Source organism: Esox lucius, chromosome 3 (genome assembly GCF_011004845.1).
Source record: "Esox lucius isolate fEsoLuc1 chromosome 3, fEsoLuc1.pri, whole genome shotgun sequence".
NCBI lineage: Eukaryota > Metazoa > Chordata > Actinopteri > Esociformes > Esocidae > Esox > Esox lucius.
Window position 1 is genome coordinate 11,119,677 of NC_047571.1, and position 26,515 is coordinate 11,146,191.

The 26,515-nt window shown below is 43.2% G+C and overlaps 1 protein-coding gene across 2 annotated transcripts in view; it reads left to right on the top strand.

Annotated features, from left to right (window-relative positions):
- eif2b3 (eukaryotic translation initiation factor 2B, subunit 3 gamma) overlaps positions 1–22,946 on the top strand; it is a 44,726-nt gene extending 21,780 nt beyond the window's left edge. For both annotated transcript variants that reach the window (XM_010891338.3, XM_010891340.4), the window contains exons 6-12: positions 8,362–8,451; positions 10,925–11,058; positions 11,150–11,340; positions 11,749–11,811; positions 13,738–13,886; positions 17,015–17,118; positions 22,705–22,946. In XM_010891338.3, the coding sequence (XP_010889640.2) occupies positions 8,362–8,451; positions 10,925–11,058; positions 11,150–11,340; positions 11,749–11,811; positions 13,738–13,886; positions 17,015–17,118; positions 22,705–22,757 (784 nt within the window). In that variant the 3' untranslated portion in view covers positions 22,758–22,946. The remainder of the gene's footprint in view (positions 1–8,361; positions 8,452–10,924; positions 11,059–11,149; positions 11,341–11,748; positions 11,812–13,737; positions 13,887–17,014; positions 17,119–22,704) is intronic.
- The last annotated feature ends 3,569 nt before the right edge of the window (positions 22,947–26,515 follow it).

A 26,515-nucleotide genomic window follows, 5' to 3' on the forward strand; every position in this document is an offset into this window, starting at 1 on the left:
CATTGAAATTTCTTGAAATCCTACACATTTCACCCAGAAGTTGCTAGAAATTTTTCATTCGTCTCTAGTATTTTTTCCACTGAGCTGAGAACAATGGCTCTACAAACACTGCACACACATTCAACAGTTTAGAAGATACTATCCTTTGTAATTTTTGTTGCCACAACGTTCTGACAATACCATATCAGCAAAATGACTTCAAACTGCCTTGGATATTTTACTGATATCTATTTCTTACCGTGTTGTATCAAAAATTGTTACACATTTTGTGATGGAGTAATGTTTTTATTTGTTAATCCGGGCTTTAATGCCATTTGTCACTTACTAGACAGGCAAAAAAAAAAAAAAAAAACGTATAAGCAGCCAGCCTGTTTAAGAGTTTCTATGTCAGAAAAAATCCCTGAGTGAGAGTACTAGGCTACTTATTGAGAGTAAGTAATACGTTTTTCAGTATTTTGATATCTTAAAGTTGTCATCTAACTCTTTACCTATAGTTTAAGTATAACTTTTTTGCCTTTTATTTTAGCCTCACATGTCTCTGTTTTGACTGTTTTCCAAAATTTACCATATTTTTCTTGAACTTAGGAAGTTTAAACACAACGTTTGACGTATGAAAGTCTCCCCCAACAGCTCCAGTCGTTCCCTGGCTGTTTGTCTAAGCTGTCTCCGAAATCTTTACATGTCTGCTGTTGTATTTATACAGACATGGACAGGGTGAACGCTCTCTCGACTGCTGTCACACATGCTGCTGTCCTGGACTATGTAGCTTATTGCTAACCTGGGAACAATATCTCAACCGCCACTCGCTTTCCTATTATTAATGCATGAGTTATGTGAATGCGCATGCTGCATACGCTGAGCATGTGTTTAGACCCTTATGTTAGCATTTAAAGATAATAGTTCTCACACACCTTCCCCCTAACTTTCTTCGATAGTCTGAAATGTGGCCTACATATTTGGATGACTATAGGCTTTGTTGGATTACCAGTATTTGTTTGTTATTTCCGTCAGACTGCATGTTTTTTGTCATCCACATTTTTGTTCCCTACCAATCTGTGTGGTAACTTTGCTTTTCTACCCATTTCCACATGTCAACTATAAAACGAGGCTGAAAACGTTACGCATGATGCAAGTTAACTGTTGAATTGATTTGACAAGTGTAAAGACGGCTTCTGCACATTCCTCTCCCACAGTGTTGCTTCTTCCTGAATTAACAGTAATATGCATTACAAATATTTTAAATATCTATAATGCCTCAGCTTTTGTCGTCGTATAGTCAACACCACCCACTCGTGCCAAAAAGAGAGGTACTAAATGGAAAAAAGTAATGTAAATTGTAATATGTTATGTAATAAATTAAACGTTTTATTTAAAAATGTAGTTAACAACCTCAATTACTTTTTAGTATAACAAATAGGCTAGATATAATTTTACTCGGGATTACATTCAGATTCTGAAATGCCATAACAGCGGCAAATAACCTAATGCGTAGGCTTGTCAAGTCGTTAGTACAACAAGTGATTTACTTAAAAGTATTGTTACAAGCTTTTCCATTCATTAAAATTGCAAATGAACTAAAAACGTTGTAAAAACGCGCATCCTTTCCATCAGTTAGCCCAGAGATGTATACATTGCCTTACATTAGCTAACGTCTTTGTGTCAATGTTTTCTGGCCATAACAACAAAATGTATTAGACCATATAGCCAGCTATTTTTTACAGTTAAAACTATACTTTTCAAACGAAACTACACCTAATATATAGACTAACAGAGTTACGTTACAGTCGGCATTAAATCAAACAAACCTACCGATGCGTTCCAGTTCCAGTGAATAAAACATCCTTGGAAGGAATAGGAATAAATTCTATAAAAGGAATGAACAAAAACCAAACAAAATCTGGCTAGCACATCCATAGATGCAAGATCTTGACAAACAATGTAAAGAATTATTAGGCAATGTCCATATTATCTTGATCATTTATTATTGTTTAGAAAAATTAGCATGGCCACGTGCTCCAGGAGTAGACAAGTAGGCTTACGTAGTCTGTTGACTATCAGGCCGGCAGCCGAGAAAACCCTTTCATCCGGTAGGCTACATGTTGCCAGGATGCACAGGTATGCTTTCGCTTGTGTCAAGCCGTTTTAAAATGTATTTGCTATACTTGACTATCCGGAATTAACATGACAGATTCATAATTTTATTTTTGACTAGTCGTAATTACATTGTGACTAGTCAGAATTTTGATTCAAGATATCTGTAACGTCAATCTGACTAGTCAAAAGTGAATTACAGATATCAGCAATGACCACTGAAAACGACCCTCAACTCGTTACACATCCCAAATGGAAATCCGTTATTTAGTTTTGTCTAGTCAAAATAATAGATGCATATATCTCAAACGTCATTATGACTATTTCGAATTGTTTTGCATGACGTTTCTCATGCGATGCATCAGATCATATTGGCCCAGCAATGCATTTCGGTGTTAGCAGCAATGGCGGTTTCAGCTGTGGATAGAATAGTTAAAACATTTCATGAAATAGAACGAGCTTATCATCGGGGTTTTTGTGGCGAACAAGAGTTTTATTTCATTTAAAAAAAATTGTATGATCGACTTTTTGAAAGAAAAGAAATCTTCTGTATTTCTAAAAGCGCCTGTCGTGCACTGCCTGCAGTCTTAAAAATTCTGTCAAAAACTAGAAATTCGGCCTCACGCAGGTCTGACATGCTGGTAAGGCTTGCCATATGCTTGAAGTGTAGTATGTTTGAATACAATCGAGACACTCACTCCCGCTCCTGACTCCTACATGTATACTACAGATATATACAACGTATTTTTTCCTAACTAAAACCAATTCAAGATATGTGTAATTACATTTTGACTAGGCAGAATGAAAGTTAAAGATATCTCCAATCAAAATTAATTCGAAGATATCTATAACTTGATAATAGATTTATATAATTACATTATGACTGGCTGTAATTCCATTTTCAGATATCTTCAATTTAATTCAGACTAGTCAGAATTCCAGTTCAAGATATCTAGAACTGATTTATGACTAGTTAAAAGTTTCTTTAAGATACCGCAAAAGAACGATCTAGATATCTTAAACAGATTTGTTTAGCCTATGGGAAATAACCCATCATTACTTTCCCCAAGTGAGTCAATTAGTAGTACAGAATTTTTTTTGTTTCTTTCGAAAATGTAATTAACTTGTGGGTAAATGCCATCGACTGTTTGTTCTTACCCCTAATTAACAGTAGTCCCCCCTTTCATTGTGATTTCTGCAGGGTTGGAAAAGAAAATGGGTTCAGCCAATCACATCAGGTCTATGCTGTACCTGTCTCAACCCCCCAACACAAAATAAATGTGACAACGCTTGTACAGTTGCAGCAACGAGTAGCATGTCTTGTCCCAAGTGCCACATGACGCACACCCCTCAAAACATTCTTCTATCTGCCAAGGGTGGATGGGATAGCAGCACAAAGCCACACATTTAACTAGCATTTAACAAATGCTGTTACTACCCAATTCTGGAATTTCTCTATCCGTCTTTACCTTCGTTGCTCAGAGAAAGGATACAAAGACCATAGGTCTTTAATGTAAGGCACAGTGTAACTGACAGCTTGGGAGCAATGTACCCGGGCCTTTTGGTGTCGACACATGCTAGGTCCAGAACGGCAGTTAACACCGGGAAATCAAGCACCGTTACCTCACTGCACACCCCGGAAATCGGGCACCGTTACCTCACTGCACACCACAGAAATCGGGCACCGTTACCTCACTGCACACCACAGAAATCGGGCACCGTTACCTCACTGCACACCACGGAAATCGGGCACCGTTACCTCACTGCACTCCATGGAAATCGGGCACCGTTACCTCACTGCACTCCACGGTAATCGGGCACCGTTACCTCACTGCACACCATGGAAATCAGGCACCGTTACCTCACTGCACACCATGGAAATCAGGCACCGTTACCTCACTGCACACAACGGAAATCAGGCACCGTTACCTCACTGCACACAACGGAAGTCAGTCACCGTTACCTCACTGCGCACCACGGAAATCAGGCACCGTTACCTCACTGCACACCATGGAAATCAGGCACCGTTACCTCACTGCACACCACGGAAATCAGGCACCGTTACCTCACTGCACACCACGGAAATTAGGCACCGTTACCTCACTGCACGCCACGGAAATTAGGCACCTTCCATGGAGATGTGCTGTTTAGGCCTGTAACCACACCTATAAGCTTTGCTCCGTAAAGGGCACCTATCGACCCTCTCCAACCTGCTCGCCACACCGCACCGAACTCCAGCCTTAGCACCATGATCCCTGGGCTGCTTCCCTGGACCCACAGGTGCCAAACAGTGATGTCAGATACTGGGTGTTCCTCTAAATCACATTCGCCTCCATCTGCAGTTGGAATACAGGATTTGACAACCTGGTTCTGATCTGTGTGTGTGGACCGGAGCACGACATTGGGACCATGTGTGGGTGGTATGTTGTTATTTTCGAATGTTCTGGTCTCTTGTTTCAAGCCCCTTGTTGGAGCAGTCTAATGGAATGGCTCAAAGTTGTCATAATTGACCTCCTGCTTGTTTACCCCTTCCCGGTCGTCTCCTCCCTTCAACAGCATGATTTATACAGCCCGCATCTGGTTGTGAAATCTGCATGCAAACAGACCTCCTGGCTAATTCTTGATGTTTCAAATCGCTTCCTCCGTCCAGGAATGGACAGAGAGGGGGAGGCTTTTGCAGAAAGCCCCGGAGTGGAGATGGTTTTCTTATGTTCTCGCTTCATAAATGTCACATTGGAGAGGGGAACAGGGGGCCCAGCCCAAGTCAACACCCCCAGGCAGGCCGGGAGGTTGGGTCGTTATGATGTTGTTTCACCGCTCTGATCATCGTGGGTGTTTGCCATCTCGTTGACCTGATGCTTCAATAGTCTAACTGCCCAGGTTCGGTCCGAGGAGCTGTTTATGGAGTTTGGAGTCAGCCAGCATCACGCCATGTGAGGCGTTTATTAGAAGCCCAGATGAAGCCTGCTTTGACCATGGCAAAACATCTACAGTGAACACAGCGGAAGCCTTATCACTGTCTTGAAGAGTCGACGTGGGCAGTTTTCACTGCAAATGTAGTGTGTGTGTGTATATATATATAATCTCACGAAAGTGAGTACATCCCTCACATTTTTGTAAATATTTGATTATATCTTTTCATGTGACAACACTGAAGAAATGACACTTTGCTACAATGTAAAGTGGTGAGTGTACAGCTTGTATAACAGTGTAAATTTGCTGTCCCCTCAAAATAACTCAACACACAGCCATTAATGTCTAAACTGCTGGCAACAAAAGTGAGTACACCACTAAGTGAAAATGTCCGAATTGGGCCCAAAGTGTCAATATTTAGTGTGGCCACCATCATTTTCCAGCACTGCCTTAACCCTCTTGGGCATGGAGTTCACCAGTGGTTCACAGGTTGCCACTGGATTCCTCTTCCATGACGACATTACGGTGCTGGTGGATGTTAGCGACCTTGCGCTCCTCCACCTTCCGTTTGAGGATGCCCCACAGATGCTCAATAGGGTTTAGGTCTGGAGACATCCTTGGCCAGTCCATCACCTTTACCCTCAGCTTCTTTAGCAAGGCAGTGGTCGTCTTGATAGTGTGTTTGGGGGTTATCATGTTGGAATACTGCCCTGCGGCCCAGTCTCCGAAGGGAAGGGATCATGCTCTGGTTCAGTATGTCACAGTACATGTTGGCATTCATGGTTCTCTCAATGAACTGTAGCTCCCCAGTGCCGGCAGCACTCATGCAGCCCCAGACCATGACACTCCCACCACCATGCTTGACTGTAGGCAAAACACACTTGTCTTTGTACTCCTCACCTGGTTGCCGCCACACACGCTTGACACCATCTGAACCAAATAAGTTTATCTTGGTCTCATCAGACCACAAGACATGGTTCCAGTAATCCATGTCCTTAATCTGCTTGTCTTCAGCAAAGTGTTTGCGGGCTTTCTTGTGCATCATCTTCTGGGACGATAGCCATGTAGACCAATTTGATGCAGTGTGTGGCGTATGGTCTGAGCAATGAGAGGCTGACCCCCCACCCCTTCATCCTCTGCAGCAATGCTGGTGCACTCAACTTCTTTGGTCGACCATGGCGAGGCCTGTTCTGAGTGGAACCTGTCCTGTTAAACCGCTGTATGGTCTTGGCCACAGTGCTGCAGCTCAGTTTCAGGGTCTTGGCAATCTTCTTATAGCCTAGGCCATCTTTATGTGGAGCAACAATTATTTTTTTCAGATCCTCAGAGAGTTCTTTGCCATGAAGTGCCATGTTGAACTTCCAGTGACCAGTGTGAGGGAGTGTGAGAGCGATAACACCAAATTTAACACACCTGCTCCACATTCACACCTTGTAATGCTAATGAGTCACATGACACCGGGGAGGGAAAATGTTTAATTGGGCCCTATTTGGACATTTTCACTTAGGAGTGTACTCACTTTTGTTGCCAGCGGTTTAGATATTAATGGCTGTGTATTGAGTTATTTTGAGGGGACAGCAAATTTACACTGTTATACAAGCTGTACACTCACCACTTTACATTGTAGCAAAGTGTCATTTCTTCAGTGTTGTCACATGAAAAGATATAATCAAATATTTGCAAAAATGTAAGAGGTGTACTCACTTTGGTGAGATACTGTATATATATATATATATATATATATATATATATATTATATGTATATATATGTTTTCTTTACAAAAGGTACATATATTACCAATTCTCCAAGGGTATGGAAACTTTTGAGCACAACTGTATATAGTGCCATGTTTTCAAAATGACTTTCAAGACTACAACGAAAACTGTCTACAGAATACCACGTCGACTCTCCATAAGCATGTGTGTCACGATTTCCCCTGAGCGCTTCGAAAATAAACCCAAACAGGAATTATTGTCGTCCCCATCAAAGCCTCTCAGCACTTTGCCCCCGCGCTCTCTAATCCTGTTGAGTTCCTTCCTGTCTTTCTTCCTCCGCGTGGCCACTCTGCCTGGCTCAACAGCCTCTGGTTTACCTTCAGCTGCACCTCGGCCACTTCCCACGTCACTCACGCAGCCCACTGCTGCTCTCCAAAGAATTACACCGGCCTCCAGGGCAGCCAGGCGGCTCAGGGCTGCCAAACAAACGTCCCCCTGCCCTTATATAGTGCACTACTTGAGCTGGTCGAAAGCAGTGTCCCGTGAAGGAAATAGGGTGCCGTTTGGTTCAGAACTCCAGGTTCTTTAGCGGCCTGGTGAATAGATGCTCGACTCCCATGAGTTTTATATTAAGTTATCCATTTGGATTTTGTGTTATAGGAAGGACATTCATGGAAGTAGAATGATTTGAAAAGGGGTCCTGATTCAATTCAAAGATTTCTCTGTTTATTATTTTTGGGGGGGGGCTCTATGTATTTTATTCTATCTGATCAATCTGGGTAGATGACACCACATTCTAATGTCAATCACAGGCTGTAAAACCCAGTCTGGTGGAGGGGCTTGTGATAACATCTGACAGGTCAGCAGATCTTGCTGCCGTCCAGACTGGACACAGTTTCCATGACAGCCAGGGCTGCGGGGGCGGGGTCTGCGGACTGAGGTTTGCTGGGGACAATACACAGACGACGTCCCAGGAATGTTCTGTTACCGCCTCATTTTCTCCTAACAGATGTTCTGTCGGTTCTGTAGCATGCCGCTTTAAGCCGAGCAATTAAGGGGAGGGGGGGGGGGGGTCAATTGAAAAGCGCAATGAAAGACTGTCATTATTTTAACTCTTTGTCGTCTAATTAAAAAAGCATCTGGAGAGGAGAACCGCGATGGGGGAGTGGACCTGCTCTTGTCAGGAGGCATGGTGCCTCACTGTCTGCAACACAAGGACACTTTATTGCGTGTGTTGTTTTGTTCCATTAACAGACAGTGACATGCACTGTGGTCCTGGCACCAACCATGTGAAAGGCAGGGAAATGATGGCCTGCCGGAGACAACAAACTCCTAATAGATGGAGTGTGTGTAGAAATGTTAATGGACCGTCCAGTTGTTAATAACTGCTCTTTTCTGGCCCCCAAATCTCAACGGACCAACCGGAAGGGGTGATACTAGATACGTGGACAGCGTAATCAAAGTCATAATCTACCCAGTAAATTAGCTTCTTGTTAACAACTCCCTTGTTATTACACAACTATATCCAGTAGCATGATGAATATAACCAGATCCACTGGCTTTTCAAGTCTGAATGGGGATCCATTAACCGAACACGTCTCTGTCTCTCCCTCTGTCTGTCTCTCTCTGTCTTTCATTCAGACATCCAAGGATGCACATCAAAACCGGCCTTGTGGACGCACACCTGTACTGCCTGAAGAAATCCGTGGTCGACTTCCTTGCAGATAACAAGTGAGGCCTTTTCACTTGTTTGACTCAGGCCCCATCCTAAATGGGGAGATGGAGGACGGTACCCAGTAGCCCTCCACATGCTACATGTAAATGCAGTGTATTGCTAGAAGAGGGTAAAACAGCCATGTGTATCAATCTCACCAAGAGCCGTGCGTGTGGAGTTTTCGAGCCAGCTGTGGGAAGGCTTTGAGGCTGTTAGGTGTTCTTGTTAGGTGTTAATTTGTTTTACAATGTGCGACTTGAGCAGTTTATTAGGCGCTCAGCCCCCTTGTGTGTCAGTGTCAGAGGTTCCCCTCATTCACGACTGTGTTGACCACCTCATTTCCTTATTTCCTAATGAGTTTTTTTTTTTAAACAAATGTAACTTTGGACCTATCAGATTGTATTTGTTGTTGTTGTGTACATGTATATAGACACAAGGTATAGTTTAAAACACAATTCATAGGATATCCTCGGGACGTCACCATTCGATCACCTCATCCCCAAGTCATCAATCACTGCCCTTGCTTATTTTAATTGATGTGGCAAAGGTCGTTTATTGACAGTGTGAGACGGGTGGAAGGGGTCACAGTTGGAGGGTGGAGACGGGTGTTGAACCCTGGTTCCTGGGAGGGAGCTGTGTATGTGCCTGGCACCAGGAGCATTACCTCTGGACAGGGTATCTGACCAACTCATCCACAATTTTTGAGATTTCCAACAAGGATCTACACTCGTGTTTGTGTAAATGTATCTCTGTCAGATGCTGTATAAATATGATTTTTGACTTTCTCAGTTTTGCATGTACTGAGTTTCCATAATGTGATTTCAAAGTTCCAAACATTGGTCACCAGCAATCTGCCTCCGAGGAGTTAGAGAGAGAGAGAGGTGACCGTTTTCAGCCATGACATTTTAATTGCTGAATAATACTGCAATCTTACCTACGTGCCTGATCATTCACATCAAGACCAAACAGTGTAACGGAGAGAGGTAAACTGCTGTCATGTATACAGCCTGCATCCTAGTGATTTAGCCTGGATGTCTGATAGCGGTGCCGTTAATCTGCTCACATTCTGCTGGCCATACATGCCAAGCAGGGGACTCTTCAGAACCAGGGAGGGGGCAGAACAGGGCTCGAATGAGAAACGGGCCCAGTAATTGCTACCCACCCCACCACCACAAGCAGCAGAAACGCCTCCTCCGCCCTCCTCCTCCGCCCTCCTCCTCCGCCCGCCCTCCCCAGTCCCCACAGCAGTCCCACAGACCCTTTGTGCTTGTTAAACCGGCATTGTGAGGAGTCCCAACAGCTCCTTTAAGTGCTGTTGAAAATAATCTCAGGTGGCATTAACTGGGTAGTTCATTGACTCACTCAACCCCCCCCCCCCCCCCCCCCCCATTATTTATATATTTTTAAATAACAGGAATTTTTGGCCATGGGTTTTGTTTAAATACAATGCATTGCAGGTGCTTGTTTGTGTTGCTGCCCATTGCTGTGGCATTTTCATGTCTAAGTCCTCCTGATATAACTATCATTTGGTCTAATCTGCTTGCCCCCTAAACCTGGAAGACCCCAAAAGCCCGACCCCCTTCTCCCTCCCTCTCTCTTCAAAGCAGGGGGACTTTTTTTTTTATCCAGGCCCCTTTTTCTCTGCTTTTCTTTCACCTTCCACTCCCTCTCTGTCCTGCACTTTCTCCCTCTCCTCTCCATCTCTCCACTTACTTCATTTTTCTCTCCACTCATCTCTCCTACTCTCCCTCTCCAGTCCCTCTCTTCATTTCTCTTTCCTCCTCGCTCCTGCTCTCTCAAAGCTGCTCTGCCGTGGAGCGCTCAAGGAGAAAAATGGACAGAGTAACTGTTGTTTCTTTCTGTGCATTCAGATGGAAATTCTAATCTCCCTTAAAAGAAAATCAAAAGAAAGTGAGGAGGCTCGATGGAGAGGGACATAGAGTGCAGGGCAGAAGAGAGGAGGTGGAGAAGTGAAAAGAGGAATTGCCTACAGGGCTTACACAGAAGCTTGAAACCATGAGTCGGCCTAATCTGTTTTTAACCTCTTAGGAAACCCACAAACGTGAACACTGAAATGATTGCGTTTGTCTCCATCATTCCTGGCTAGCCCAAACCCTCATGCGCCAGTCATGTATGCACCTTCAGCTCGTGACAGTGTTCAGTTAAACATGCACCCCTCCAACCTAGTCTTTCCATAATGTTGATTAGCCACAAGGAAATATCTGCCTCCACTGCAGACATTTATTACTTGTAAAAATCAAATCAATATAACGCTTGTCCCCATTCAGGTCCGTTACCACGATGGGATGTTCTGTGCCGGTTGCATGCTTATTGCCTGTGCCTTCTCATTCTACTGTATGCTGTTACTCTTCAGTAGAGTTAGGCTCAAATGTGACACAGTTCCTCAGGGGGAAAATACCTGTTTGCAGAAATGTACAGTACATGTTTCAGCAGTGAAGTAACTAGTGTTTTGTTTGCTTCCTCTCAAAGATCCATCTCTTCGATTCGGGGAGAGTTAGTCCCATATCTGGTCCGTAAACAATTCTCTAAATCCACCAACTCACCAAAGATCAAGGATGAAGCTGATCAGAACCTAAAGGGAAAGGACGTCAGTGTAAACCCAGGTAATGCATATACCCAATACAGCGTGCTCCAACACGTACATGTCTCCTTAGCTATGTTGTAACGCCTGTGTGTGTGTGTGTGTGTGTGTAGAGATCCAGATCTGGTTTAGAGATGAGAAGCTTCTGCAGCTGTCCCAGGAGAGGTCCTGCTGGAACGACCACCGCGGGGACATGGGCGAAGCCTACCACGGAGGGCGCCTGCGCTGCTACGTGCACATCATGGAGGAGGGCATGTGTTACCGTGTCAACACGCTAGCGGCCTACATCGAAGCCAATCGCCTGGTAAAGAGACAGTCAGACGATCGCCCCGTCTAATGTCCAAACAGAAACGTTCAGGAGAAAGTCCCATTCCCCTGTGTGAAAGTGACCCTCAATCCCAGTTAAATGGAGGCCCAGGTGTGACGCAGGTTTTTGGGGGGTGGGATGCACTGCTCGGTATGTTCCACCAAGCAACAACCTTGTTGTTTCTCATTTGTATTCTAAACCACTGATTTGTTAGCCAGGCGGGATGTTTCAGATGTAATGAGAAAGCAAATATTCACAGGAATTACTAAACTAGAAAAAATTCTAACTTGGACATTTTAGATCTGATTAATATAACCTTTATCTTGAAGTGTTTGTTGACCGTTTTCCTTGAACAGTTAGGACGTTTCATCATGGTTTGTGCATTAAAATCTGTCCTGTGTGCAGGCCCCCAAGCTGTTTGAAGAGCATGCAATCCATCCGTCAGCAGTCATATCCGAGCGATATCTGGTGAGTAGCCCAACGTGGAAAGCTGTGAGAGTAGCTCGGTGGGTGTTCGGCCTCAACATCTGGTACAATGAGTCTGGAGAGTCTTTGTCATCAGCAGGTTGTTGGATGAGTGTTGTCTGGAGAGGGAGTAAGCTGCTCGTGCGGTTTGGCGTAAAGCATAGTATTCTTGCTAGCTGTCTTCGAGGTTGGACGCTTTAGGTGCGAGTCATACAGGCGCTTGGCTCCTCTTTTCTTGCCCCCGCCTCTCAGGGTGCCTCTCCAGTATTTTCATCTCCTTTCTGAACTGTCATTAACCATGTTGGTTCTAAAATGCAACCCTGTTTTCCATTTGCTTCACAATGACATCAGGCAGGGATGCGCGTGCATCTTGGAGGCTGAAAGAACACACGGACCACTGTGATCAGTCTGAAACGAATTAAACCGATGCAGTTCTGTTGTCGCTATGCCTGTTTGTTTTGGATCCTGTTGCAAGATCCATGTTTGGTTCAGCTTCAGCTTTTTGACTGATGGCCTCACGTTGTCCTCAAGTATTCTCTGTTACAGTATATAATTCATGGTTGACTCAATGATGGGAGTTAGCCCGACTCTAAGCAGCTCCAAACCATAATGCTACCACTTTCATGCTGTACGATTGGTATGATGTTCTTCTGTTCAAAGCTAATGTTTTTATTCTCGCAATGTACTGCAATCTGGTTTTGCAGCCAAACAACTCCACCTTTTACTAATCTGTCCAGAGCGCATTGTTCCAGTAGTTTTGGTCTTCACCCAGGTGTTGGCTGTCAAACGTCTGTTGTATCTTGATTTCCTGATTTGAGAGCAGATGTTTCTTTCCTGACATTCCGTTTAGGCCAGTCTCTTTCTGACAATAGGCCCTTACACTGACATAGCAGCAAGAGAGGTCTTTAGATCACTTGATATGTGAGCATCTTTTGGTCAGCCCGACACCTGGTGGAACAACCTGTAGAACATGTAGAGTCCCAGCTGTCTGGAATGTTTGCCATTTGTAGACCATCCTCAGACAGTGGAATGATGTACTTCTAATGGCTTTGTAACCCCTCCCAGACTCATGGGCATCAATAACCGTTCTTCTGAGGCCATCAAATAGGTATTTTGATCTTGACATGATGTGTCACCACACACCCACATGGTCAAGACCAAACCAGACCACGTTTCTAATCTTTATTTTATAATAATTGGCACCTGTTTGGTGCACCTGATTCCATTTTATGTGATGGTAAAGGTGGAGGTTTACTAACTCTTTCTGCTTAAGGAAATTGCATTTCTCTTTATTTTAATTGCATAAATGGTCTCAGAGTTTATTTTCTTGTTGTTAATGTGGGTTACGTGTTTGGAATTTATCTCAGATGTACGTGTGTTCAAATATGTAGAATATTTGAACACATCCACGTCTTTACAGGGGGTTTACTTGCTTTTTCAAATGACTGTACACAGTACACAGTCAAAACATTTGACACCCCTATTCACTTGAAGTGTGTCTAAACTTTTGACAGTACTTCATATAGTTATATTTGTACGGATGTTTAAAGAAGTAATTTTTACATACGTATTGACATTTAGGTCATTTAGCAGACACTGTTATTAACTGAAGTATTATTATTGTACAGAATCTGTTAACCACAATTGCCCCCAGGTTATTGCTGTAAACACTAAAGTATTTTTATTATATGTACCTAGTAAAAGAAAAAAGAAAAGAACTGGTTTGTACCGATATGTAGGTATAAAGCTCCAATAATTCTGGTGGCCACTGTATGAAGATATGTACAATGGGAACTGGATTTACTAGCACAGAATCATGCAAGAGAAAGAAACCGAGTCGAGTGTAAATTGTGGAATGGTCTTCTCTGGGTCAGATCTCTTTTTTTTGACAGTGACATTGTTCTTCCACGTCTGCTTATTGTCCGTCAGATTGGTGCGGACAGCATAATAGGGGCTTCCTGTCAAATCGCAGACAAGACATCCATCAAGAGATCAACGATTGGCATGTCTGCCGTCGTCAGAGAGAAGGTCAAAGTGACCAACTCAATCATCATGCATGGGGTGACCATCGAGGAGGGGTGAGTAGTGGCGGGCTGCTCTGTGCAGATTCTGTTTTAAGTGTTGTTGTCTATAATACTCACAATATTTTCTCTACATGTGTTCATTTAATGGTTCTCTAATCAATTGGGTTACCACGAATAAATATCTGGGCACATGTAATTTACTGTAGCACTTTTCCCTTTTTTAAAGTCTAAAACCAGTAGAGAGAAACCACATTCACACAATACAATAGTTCATGTTTTGAGAAACTGACCGGCCCTACTTTATACTCCTAATGTTGTCTTTATGAGTGACCCGGGAGCGTGCGTGTGGGTGTGTCGGGTGTGGGCTTGGGCAACCAGATGGAGGACACTATGCTGACAATGTTCATTAGTGTGCATTCAACCAGAACACGCTTACAGATCAAAACATGAACACATATGTGATGAATATACATGGTCTATATGCTTTAGTTTCTCAGCAGCAGCCTCTTTCACTATTTTTGTAGTCACACACATCTGAACATATTTTGACTCAAACTTTGGTGATGCTTTTCTTCCTCCTGTCACCACAGTTATCTTAAAGATTTAATTTTCAACTATTTGTTGCCGTTGAAGGGCTGACAACGGAACGTAAATCTACTATGAATCATTCTCATTGGGAGACTTTTTATTTTTTTATTAAAAGTGCCTTCACTCGTGCTGGTCAGTTGAAAGGATGTCCTGGCTGGCAATTGAAAACGGCGAGCATGACATGAATCGCAGGAGAGGGACCACTGAGAAATGAAATAAAAAAACAACAACAGTCTGTTATTTTAAATTCAGACTTCCTCAAATCCTGCTGAAGAGCTTTATCTGGCGGAGTTAGTCATGGAGGCCAGAGCCAGCATGTGTATCCTCATGTCCGAGTTAGCAGACGCATAAAGGGAAAGAAAGAAAGAAAGGAGGTAAAGAAAGAAATAGCAATTCTTTCACAAGATAAAAAAAAAATGTAAGAGGGGATTAGCAAATCCCTGGCATGTTAAAGAAGGCACTTTGTTTGCATGCAGGAGTGCTTGTTTACAAAGCGGAGGATATTTTGGGGGGGGGGTACACAGAGGAGCTGGGTGGTTGAGGCGGGGAGGGAGGGGTCACAGCAAGGAGGTGCATAGTGTCAGTAATTAGTGGCGTTTCAGCCGGGCTTCTTTGGTGGTCTCTCTGTTTAAAACTCCAATCCTTGTAATCTCCCCATTGCCATCCACCCCCCTCGCCCGGGGGCCCCTCCTCCACACCTCCCTCCACCACCACCACCACCTGAATAGAATTCCCCTGTGTGGCAGCGGCCAATACAAACCTGCCTGTGGCAGTGGCAGCAGGGCCAAGCGCGTCAGAGCCCCTGGAAGGGAGAGACATGCACGTCGCTCCCCCAGCCCGACCCACAGAGCACCGTCTGTTTCTTCCCTCCGGAGGAGGCCGACTTTACGGTGGCTAGCCCCGGCCCTGGCCGACGACCCAGGTGGGGCAGAGTGCCTTCCATCCCCAGGCAGGGCCCTCCAAGCTAGGTAACCAGGCCGACCCAACATGCAACCTCAGACTTTCCGTCTGAGGGGTCGTTCGGTGCCAGACACCAAGGACCTGGATTCACACTGAGGCGGTTACACGTATGGAGCAGAGATTAAACCATCATTTCACATGTGTTTTTAAGGGGCATGCGGACCGACCCGGTTGGTAATTGTTCAGCTTTTTCAGAACAGATGAAACTGTGTCTGAATGACGGGGAAGACCGGGGGATTTGGGGTGGGGGAGGGATGTCAAAGGTCAGTGGGCCGGATTTGAGCCCACGCCGACTCTGGTGTACATGTGTGCCAGGGTCAGATAGTTGGACCTCTAGGCCACCGGAGGTTAAATCCCGAATTGAGATCCATTGTAGGGTTTCTCTTCCTGTTTAACAATCATATTCAACTGACTTTTTTCAAATTGCATTTAACATTTCTGTCTGTTTTCAAGTACAAGTGACTGAATAACATGACTGAGGGGACAATAAAAATGTAAAAGATGATGGACAGTAAATGTTAATTAGGTTAAGAATGTAAAAGAATCACTGTATAATGTATAAGATCACTGTATAATGTAAAATAATTACTGTATAATGTATAAGATCACTGTATAATGTAAAATAATTACTGTATAATGTATAAGATCACTGTATATTAAGCTTATTCAACCATATTCGCCAAGTCTCTCAATTAATATATCTGCCCAATCAATTATTATAATGCGTACCTAGACCCCAGACAAGCTTACCGTCTGAAACCCTGTTTGACTGAGATCTGCGCCTGTAATAATTAAAACCCAGGACCCAGAAAGCAGGTTAAATTGCAACATGGGGGTGTGTTTAGCCTTAGCTTTGACAAAACACCTGTCTACCCTCAGTAAAATAAACCTGACATATCGTATGCTGAAGTTGTATCCCGAATGTTAATGGTAGTGTAACATTCGCACACGCAAGGTAAAGGCCGGTGCTGTTTTTTTAATATGTATGCTAATCTAGTCTCTTAAGGAAAATAAAACAAGACAGCTGAAAACTCTGAGGGATCCTGTTTCCTTTAGTTGGGGGGAGGGGTGCGAAGCAGAGGCAGTAGAGGACAAGGCCCTCCCTCAGCTGTGCAATTAGCTGAAGACATGAAAGAGAAATGTTCATTGTAAATATGTTCTCCACGCAGCAAGAAAAAAACGCTGGCCAGGCCCAGGCCTGTCAAGTAAACATCAAACTGTGCAAATAAAGTCGTACAGGTTTACAGTGCCAGAGTGATCCCAGGAAAATATTATCCTTTGAGTGTAAACACACAGCAGTATTAGGCCCGCGCGGGGGTGTGTGTGTGTGTGTGCGCGCGCGTGTGTGCGCATACAAGAAAGACTATGCCATTGAAAGTGTCCAGACAACATCATGGACAATAACACACTGTTCACCTTACGATATATTGCATCCAGAAAATGACCCCTCCCTCTCGGTCGCCGAGAGCTTCCGACACCGTACATGAGACCAGGCTTTTGGCTGAGCGTCAGGTCAGAGAGCAAGTGTCCACTGGCCCGAAATCAAGGTCTGCCCAAGCAGCACAGAGGGAGACAGTGTGCTGGTTCTCTGGGGGAGACTGGTGTCTAACGGTGCCACTGGGCTTTTTCCCCAGGTGTAACATCCAGGGCAGTGTGATCTGCAGCGGCGCTGTGATCAGCCGAGGCGCGGACATCAAATACTGCCTGGTGGGGAGTGGCCAGCGAATCGATCCTGAGGGTAAGACCATCTGCCCAGCACCACCTTCCAATCGCACCCCCCCTGTCCCACTTCACCCAGCAGCGCCCGGGGTTGCACCTCTCCGCTAACCCCCGGCTTTGCCAGAAAGCCCAGAATCAGGAGAGAATAAGTAGGAAATCCATGGAAATTCCACCTGGGATTTTCAGGGAAAGGTTTTTTTCCTACCCTAAGCAGCAGATAGCACACACTAGCCATGTAGGTTTGCGGTAGAGAGGAGAGGAGCGTCATGTGGGAATGCGTACGGGTCAGTGTTTGTGACTGTTTTGAATGTGCGCGCGTGTGCGTGGAACTAGCCTGTTTGCGCCTTCCCTTTTATTCTACTCTTGGAGCGCATTAAAACCGAAACCCCCCCGTGTTTAATGGAGCTTTATTTTTTATACATATATTTCTAATCCGCTTGTCCATGCTCCCTAGATTGAGCTGGGCGGTTCGTGTGTGTGTTTTGGGGGTTGGGGGGTGGTGTGGAGGGAGGAGGGATGTGGAAGCTGTTGAATTCCGGGTGGTCTTGGCCTGCTCTCTAACCTCTCCATCAATGACACTGCCAGAGGCGCTCCTACCATGTCCAGGGCCTGCTCAGCCTAATTGACTGAACAACAGGGTGCTGCTACACCACGGCCTCCCTTACCAAATACTGCAACATTATTTATACCCCCCCACCCCCCTCCACCCACCCAGCTATGGTCCAACTTCCCAGACCGGTCCCTTATCGAACTGGACCTGATTAGTCTGCTGTAGAGCGGCTCTAAACAAAATCCAAAATGACAAGCTTGATCCTTGTAGGTCCCACCCACTCATCCCCACAGCCCAGCACCACCCGCCCCCCCACACGTTTTCAGCTTTATGCACAGCAAGGCGGCACAATTCAAAGATATCCCTGAAAATTGAGCTAACCGAGGCTGCAAAAGGCAGAGGTTAATGTAACCTGTCATTATAAAAGCATTACTTATAATAACTGCCATAAATGTCTCAAAATAACTCAGAGGATGACAACAACCGCTCCCTTTAAGTTCTAAAGTCAAAAGGCACTTTGATTTCATCATATCAAAGTGCCAAGATCCCCTTCAATTTGAAGTCTCTTATTCTCAGTGAATTCCAAGGTGCGGTCTTTATTTCTTATCTGATATGGACGATGTAGGCCAAATGATTACCCTCACCTTCACCATACACTTCAGTAGTGCTTAGACTGCAGTAGTGCTTAGAATGCAACCACACTTCATCTAGGCTACACTGTCTAAGGTGGATATACTTTCAGTTAGTTTTAAAATAAAAGCCCTTTTCCATAATCTGTGGTCCTATTCATCTGTGTAGATCTATCAGATCTCTAGCTTTGACTGCGGGTCCTCCCCAAGCTATGGGCCCACTCTGTAGACGTTACATGTATATCACATACACTATCGTTTGGGATCACTTAGAAATGTCCTTGTTTTTGAAAGAAAAGTAATTTTTTTTGTCAATTATAATTACATCAAATTGAAATTCAGTGTAGGCATTGTTAATGTTGGAAATGACTATAGTAGCTGTAAACAGCTGATTTCTAATGGAATATCTACGTAGGCGTACAGAGGCCCATTATCAGCAACCATCAGTCCTGTGGCACGTTGTTTGTTAATCCAGATTATCATTTTAAAAGGCTAATTGATCATTAGAAAACGCTTTTGCAATTACAACCCGGTTTCCAAAAAAGTTGGGACGCTGTATAAAATGTAAAAAAACAGAATGCAATGATGGACAAATCATTTGAACCCTGTATTCAATAGAAAATAGTACAAATACAACATATCAAATGTTCAAACTGAGACATTTTATTGTTCCTTGAAAAATATATGCCCACTTTGAATTTGATGCCAGCAACACGTTTCAAAAAAGTTGAGACAGGTGCAACAAAAGACTGGAAAAGTTAAGCAAAAAAAATAAACCTGGAGGAACATCTCCTGACTAATTAGGTTAATTGGCAACAAATCTGTAACATGATTGGGTATGCAAAAAGCATCTGAAAGAGGATGAGTCTTTCAGAAGTAAAGACCCAAACTCTGTGAAAGACTGCGTGGGCAAATAATGCGTTTCTCAACATATAATTGCAAAGAGTTTGAGGATCTCATCATCTACAGTATGTAATATCATTAAAAGAATCAGAGAATCAGGAGAAGTCAATATTGGATGGCCATGATCTTCAGGCACTACTGTATTTAAAAAACGACACGATTCTGTGGTGGACATCACAGCATAGGCTCAGGAACACTTCCGAGAACCATTGTCTGTGAACACAGTATGTGGCTCCATCCACAAATGCAAGTTAAATCTCACAATTCAAAGAAGATCCAGAACTGCTGTGTTCTCTGGGCCCGAGCTCATGTAAAATTAACTGAGGTGAATTGGAAAACTATCCCGTGATCAGACTAATCTAAAATTGTAATTATTTTTGGGAATCATGGACGCCGTGTCCTTTGGACTAAAGAGGAGAGGGTTGTTATCTGGCTTGTCATCAGGACACTCTTCAAAAGCCAGCATCTGTGAAGGCATCATTAATGAGGAACAATATATACAAGTTTGGGAGCAAAATATGCTGCCATCCAGGCAAAGTTTTTTTCAGGGGAGGCTTTGCTTATTTCAGCAAGACAATGCCTGACCACATTCTGCACGGATTTCAACAACATGGCTCCGTAGTAAGAGTCCAGGTACTAAACTGGCCTGCCTGCAGTCCAGACCTGTCACCCATTGAAAACATTTGGCACATTATAAAACGAAAAATACGACAAAGGAGACCCCAAACTATTGAGCAGCTGAAATGCAAATATCAAGCAAGAATGGGAATATGTGTTTCTAGAATCAAATTCAAAATGGGCATCTGTTTTTCCAAAATCGATAACATTTCTCAGTTTCAACATTTGATATGTTGTCTTTGTACTATTTGCAATTAAATATAGGGATAAATGATCTGCACATCATTGCATTCTGTTTTTATTTGCATTTTACACAGTATCGCAACATTTTTGGAAACAGGGTTATTTGTTAGCACCCCTGAAAATGGTTGTTGTGCTGATTAAAGAAGCAATAAAACTAGCCTTTACACTAGTTCAGTAACCGGAGCATCAGCAATTCTGTGTTCTATTACAATCTCATAATGGCTATAAACAAAGAACTTTCTTCTGAAACTCATCAGTCTATTCTTGTTCTGTGAAATTAAGTTTATTCCATGTAAGAAATTGCCAAGAATCTGAAGGTTTTGTACAACATTGTGTACTACTCCCTTTACTGAACTGTGCAAAATCGCTTTAATCAGAATAGAAAAAGGTCAAGGTGCACAATTGAGCAAGAGGACAAATACACTTACAGTGTCTAGTTTGAGAAACAGACGCCTCACAGGTCCTGAGCTTCATTAAATAGTACCCACACAATACCAGTCTTCATGTCAACATTGAAGAGGCGACTCCGAGATGCTGGCCTTCTTCGCAGAGTTGCAAAGAAAAAGCCATATCAATCAATCAATCAAATGTATTTATAGAGCCCTTTTTACATCAGCAGTTGTCACAAAGTGCTTTTACAAAACAACCAGCCTGAAACCCCAAGGAGCAAACAAAAAATGTTTTGATGTTCGAAAACATTGAAAACTTTTGGACGGTAGTGTACATACAGAGAACCCTAGGTATCTTACACAGAAATGACATCCAAATGCAACAAAGCAGTTGCCTTATTCAGTCGGATCGCCTCCCTCGCCCCAGGATAAACGAGGAGCGTAGCTGGTAAAAGCATTGCGCCTCCTTTTCACGAAGCATTCCGACGGAAGTGTCCGCCTGGCGGTCTCGGCAGAGGAGAGAGACCACCCTGTCGGCGGCCACAGACAGACGTCCGGCCTGCTGAGTGGGCAGTCAGGTGCCGGGACTCTGCAGGTGTTGTTGCTTTATAAAGAAGTGTGGACTGTTCCCAGGCTTCCGCTCTTGTCTAGCGCTCATCTTCCGCCGTTCCTCGCCCTCTCCTTGACCGTCTCATGGAAATACACTGCTCTCCCGGTGTTCCATGCACCGTTTCTTTTTCCTATAAACTCAGAATGCAAAAGGAGCCTTTTGTTCAGAGTCATTCCCACTCAAATGTGTCTTTACATGGACCGTGAATAACTTTCTTTGCAGTTTGGTTTGGATTAGTGGTGTAGTTCTGGATGGATTGCAGGCTTGTCTTGTTTGTTTTTCATCCCTCTTTGATGGGAGGAATCATCTTGTGTCAACCTCTTTTGTCTGTGTCCTTGTCTATCTGCCATATAGAGAAGAACCATGTAGAAATCCTAGCAATGTATGAATTGGATTGAGCTGGTTTTGGCATATACAGTGCCATCAGAAAATATTCAGACCCCTTCCCATTTTCCACATTATGTTGTGTTACATGCTTACTGTATAATTGATTAAATATAGTTTGTCCTCCAACAATCAACACAACACCCCAAATGATGAAGCGAAAACAGGTTTTTGGAAATTTCAGCCAATTAACTGAAAATGAACAACTGAAATATGTCATGTACATAAGTATTCATACCTTATGCCATAGCATTCCAAATTGAGCTTGGATTCATCCTGTGTCCCTTGATCAGCCTTGATGATCTAGAACTTAAATGGAGCCTACCTGTGGTAAATTCAATTAATTGGACATGGTTTAGAAAGGCATACACTAATGCCGTTCTAAACAAGGCATGAGTGTATGTCTCACACTATGATGCCTGAATGCCTGGTCGCACAACTTGTGAAAACAAGGTACAGCTCATCACCTGGCTAATAGCATCCCTAAGGTGAAGCGTGGTGGTGGGAGCATCATGCTATTGGGATCTTTCTCTGTGGCAGGTACTGGGAGACTGCTCAGGATTTAGGGAAGGAGTAAAGCAATGTAAAAGCACTTTGTGACATCTGCTGAGGATGAAAGGAACAAAATACACAGAAAATAGGGACTCATACTGGGATGATGCACATAACCAAGACAATGCCGAAATGGCTTCTGGACAATTCTGTCAATGTCCTTGAGTGGATCAGCCAAAGCACAGATTAAAGACATACCCAAGAAGACTCAAGGCTGTGAGTGCTGCCACAGGACCTTCTACAGAGTACAGAATAAAGTGTCTGAATTTTTATTTACATTTCTCTTTTTTTTCTTTTCATTTACATTTTTTTTTCAGTTGAATGAATTGGCACAAATTTCAAAAGATTCATTTTCGCTATGACATTATGTGGTATTATGTGTTGGTTAAGGGCAAAAAGTAAACACAATCAATTACTAATTAAGTCCATAACATGAAATGTGGAGAAAGTGAAGGGGTATGAATGCTTTCTTAAGGCACTGTATATGCTTTGCTTCTGTGTTGAGTTTATTCACTCTCATGATATTTCTGCTGGAAGCAGCTATTTAAGAAACAGAACTGAGAAAGTGTCTCAAACACTTCTGTTATATAAAACCAATCAACCATTATTAAATTTCCCTCAAATTTCTGTTTCCATGGAAGGCCAAAGAGTCACTTTTCTAACTCATATTTTTAATAATGTGTGGTTAATTTCTAATAATGTGTGGTTAATTCTCTTTCCCCTGTAGCTGTAAGGACTAATGAGGTGATTGTTGGAACCGACCAGCTGATGGAGATCTAGGCTTGGAGAAGACTGACCGAGCGACTGGATGGCCGCCTTGGTGACCAATCCAACAGATTGCAACAGCAGTTAGACTAACTGACCACCAGGCAGGTCCACCCACTACCCATCATCTCCTCATTGGTTTTCTTTCTTTTTTCTTTTTTTTTTTTTTTTTACATTGTGTCCAAATAAAAGCGACTTTATTTATCCCAAGGCTCTGATTCAGTTGTGTTCTTTGTGTGAGCCTTTTTTGTTGTTCCTGGGTAGTTCTATAAAGTTTTTGTTATGTGTTTGTTTGGTCAGTGTGTGCTCGTCTATAGATACATTTCTTCACACGATTATGCAGCCTGGGAGGCTGTCACCATCTCTCTGTGTGGTACGCCAGTGGACCAGAGAACCACAATGGGGGTTAAGTTTATTTGTACACAAAAATGGTTGGACGGACCACCCAGGGAGATCTCATCAAGTAACACACAATCCCTCCCACTTTCACAAACTGCTCGAAACTTAGGAGTAGATCTTTGGTACCCCTCCTTCTGCTTCCTCGTTGCTGTCAAAGATTTATTGCATTCCTTCGCCAGCGCTTTTCTTAAATTACAGGTCTGAAGTTCCTTAGTCACGAAAGACGACAGATCTCCTGGAAGATGTCTTGTCCACTTGGTTTGATTCGCAGTGGTCTGATTGACGTCGTGTCTGTGACCAATAAGTGTGAATAATAACTCCGCTTTCAACTCACTGTTCCTCTCATTTTCTGATTTCTGTTCTAATGAAAATGTATATATAGGTCAAAGGACCCTTCTTGTGTGGGCATTTTAAATATGTTATACATATTAAATGTCTGAAAATTGATTTGGTTCATTTTTTTTGTTTTGTTTTAGTTATTCTTCCTGCTTTAAATGTTAACCCCTCTCAGCAGTGTGTGACCTGAGACCATCAAGTCCAGTTAATGAGATCTGGCATGGGTTGTTTTGGAAAGCCAGGTTTGTATGTTTTTACAGCAGCCTGCCCCGAGTCCCTATGGCTGTGCCGGTTAGGTGAGCGGCTAACCAGCTTTGTGTTCATTGTCAGTCCCCACCCTTTTGGCCAAATGTGACAGATGCTTGTGTTTTCTAGGGTTCAAGATCAGATGTCATCCAACAGATTATATATCAGCTCTCGCCGTCTCAGGGTAGGTTTGGGTTACTATACACGATTAGTCTCCATAGAGCTATTTGTTACTGTTAGATAGAACAGACCTGCCAACTCACGCTGTAAAGTGTTGAATTGACCAGGGTGATCACTCGCCACAGTTGGGGAATCCTTTCCAAACAGTTAAATCGGAGTCCATGTTAAAGTTTGTCTGAGGGATCTTTATCTAACACTGTTTATGATTGTCGATTCCCTCTCGTCGCACCTCTGTGTGTTTCTCCTCCGCTGCATGGTGTGTCATGAAAGTTGGCAGGCCCTCTCATCCAAATGGAGATGCTAATGTTACAGACGGACCGTGCTTCAATATGCGTTTGGCAGCTACTGTAAGTAGTGTAAGTGCAGTGGTACTTGTGAGGACCACAGTGGCATAAATCATGAAGACATCATGTCGACATCGATATAAATACTTCCCTGGAGCTGGTCCAAGGGTCTGTGTGCCAAATAATGCCCTATTCCCTTGCTGGTTGGGTGCTAGATAGGTGATAGGGTGCCATTTGTAAGCGCTTAGGGCAAAAGCGAGCAAGATGCCACCAGTTCTGCTGGAGCAGTTCTCGCTGACTTCCAGCCTAGTAGTTTGCGCTGCCCAAGTGTCAACTAGGCAGAGACAGGAAAGATGTTTCAGGGCTTGGAGGAAAAGGGGCGGTCACCCGCTCTCTGTTTAGAGGGAGGAGTGTTTGTGTGGTGGGGAGGAGTTTGGTTCTTTGGGGGCGGGTGCTGTGTGGGTGGGTGGTTTTTGAACGTGTTGGAGGGCGATAGTCTGTCTAGGCCACCCAAGTGGCAAAAACCTGCATGTTTGCTGCTGACCCCTACACATTAACAGAACACTTCCTCAATTTGTCTTCTGTGTTCTTGAGGCACAAACAAATTTCCTCCCTTTTTTCGCTACACTACCTTTTAAGACACTGCTGGGTCCCCATGCCTCCCTCCAAACCACACGCCCACCCTCAAAGAAGTGCGTGCGCGCGCGCACACACATCCACACACACACACACAAACACAGAAAGAGCACTTGCTTATGCTACTTTAACAAAGGGCTGTGTGGATGGAGCATCGGATCCGTGTTTGGGATAATAATCTCCAGCAACATGTGAAGCACTCTAACAACCGAAATCTCAGTATCTCCACCACAGTGGCTTTGAGCTAGCTGTTAGCTATACAAGCTGTGTAGCAGTCTAAGCCTTGTTGGGCCATGTGAACAGCTTTTGTCACCAGTTAATGTCTTTGATTGAGTCTGTCAAGCTGTTTTGGGACTGACTATTTTGCCTTTAGTGTTGCCGGATCCAAAGAGATGCCCTATGTGATATGTTTTGTCTTCTGGGTTATTTAATTGTCAGATGGTCTGTTGTTTACACTCTGCTTATTGTACACATTTGTAATTTTTAACGGGCAAGGTAGTGAATTTCACATTGATTCAATGGATTGTAATGCAAAGACCACATTATATATATATAAATTGCTTTCTTGCTTTCTCTTAATTTAACCTGTTTCAAAATATAGTAACCATAAAAATATTCCTTTATATGTATGATTGTAACATAAAACATATGGGATTCATTAACTAGGTTTACGAGCCCCATCAACAGTCGAATTCTGCCTTAGTTGCCACCTGCTAAAGCCTGACAACACGTCTGTTAAAGAAATACAAACAAAGACAGAAAAGTGTGTTTTTTCCTTTATGGGAACCATTCATTACGATGACAAAAGGGGAAAGAAATACATTATCATAATGAATCTTATCTCTGACTGTGGGTGGCAGGTCCCTTCTTTTTGAGACTGACAGAGCCCTTACAATGGCTACATGTACACGTCATTCTGTTACAATGCACATTTTGGCTCACGAATATTTAAGATAGCTCTTTGTAAACACTCATTAAACATTCACCCACTGAATTTTGGTTTAGTTCTGTGTGTCTTTGTGTTACTCCAAACAACAGACCAGCAGTAGAGGATGATGAGTAATGATGATGAATAAACCTTACTGAAAAAAATAATAATATTGAATAGTAAATATCGCCCTCCGTGGATTATTCAAGTGTTGTGTGCCTATTACTGTGTAATTATACTAATATTATTACTTCAAATACCATTAAACTGCTAGCTAGCCATTTGCCACTTGTTGATTCCTATGTACATTTGGCTCAGTTTGTTTCATTACAGTTGCAATGCCAAAGTTGTGGGTTTGATTTCCCATGGAAACCAGAATGAACAAGGATACAATTTGTCACACTCACCATTGTAATTTGTTATTGTAAATGACCGAAAGGTAAGGACAGTTTTGTTGTTATAGATTTTTTTCAACCATGAAGTCAATGTAGTTGGTATTGATTGTAATGAGGACCTTTGTTTGAACATTTAATGTTTAAATGTGCTTGGTGAAATTAATCTGATACAACAAAGGAGAACACTGTAAACTGCCCATATAAAATGTTGAACATTGTGATTTCTCTGGCTACCCAAGTGTTGTATTCTCATAACCAGAGTGAGGTTACATCTAGCCAATCTGCCATAGAGGGTTATAACTAACACTATCATTATGAAAATGCATTTATCTACAGAACTTTAAATTCAGTCAACTCGTCCAGTTCATT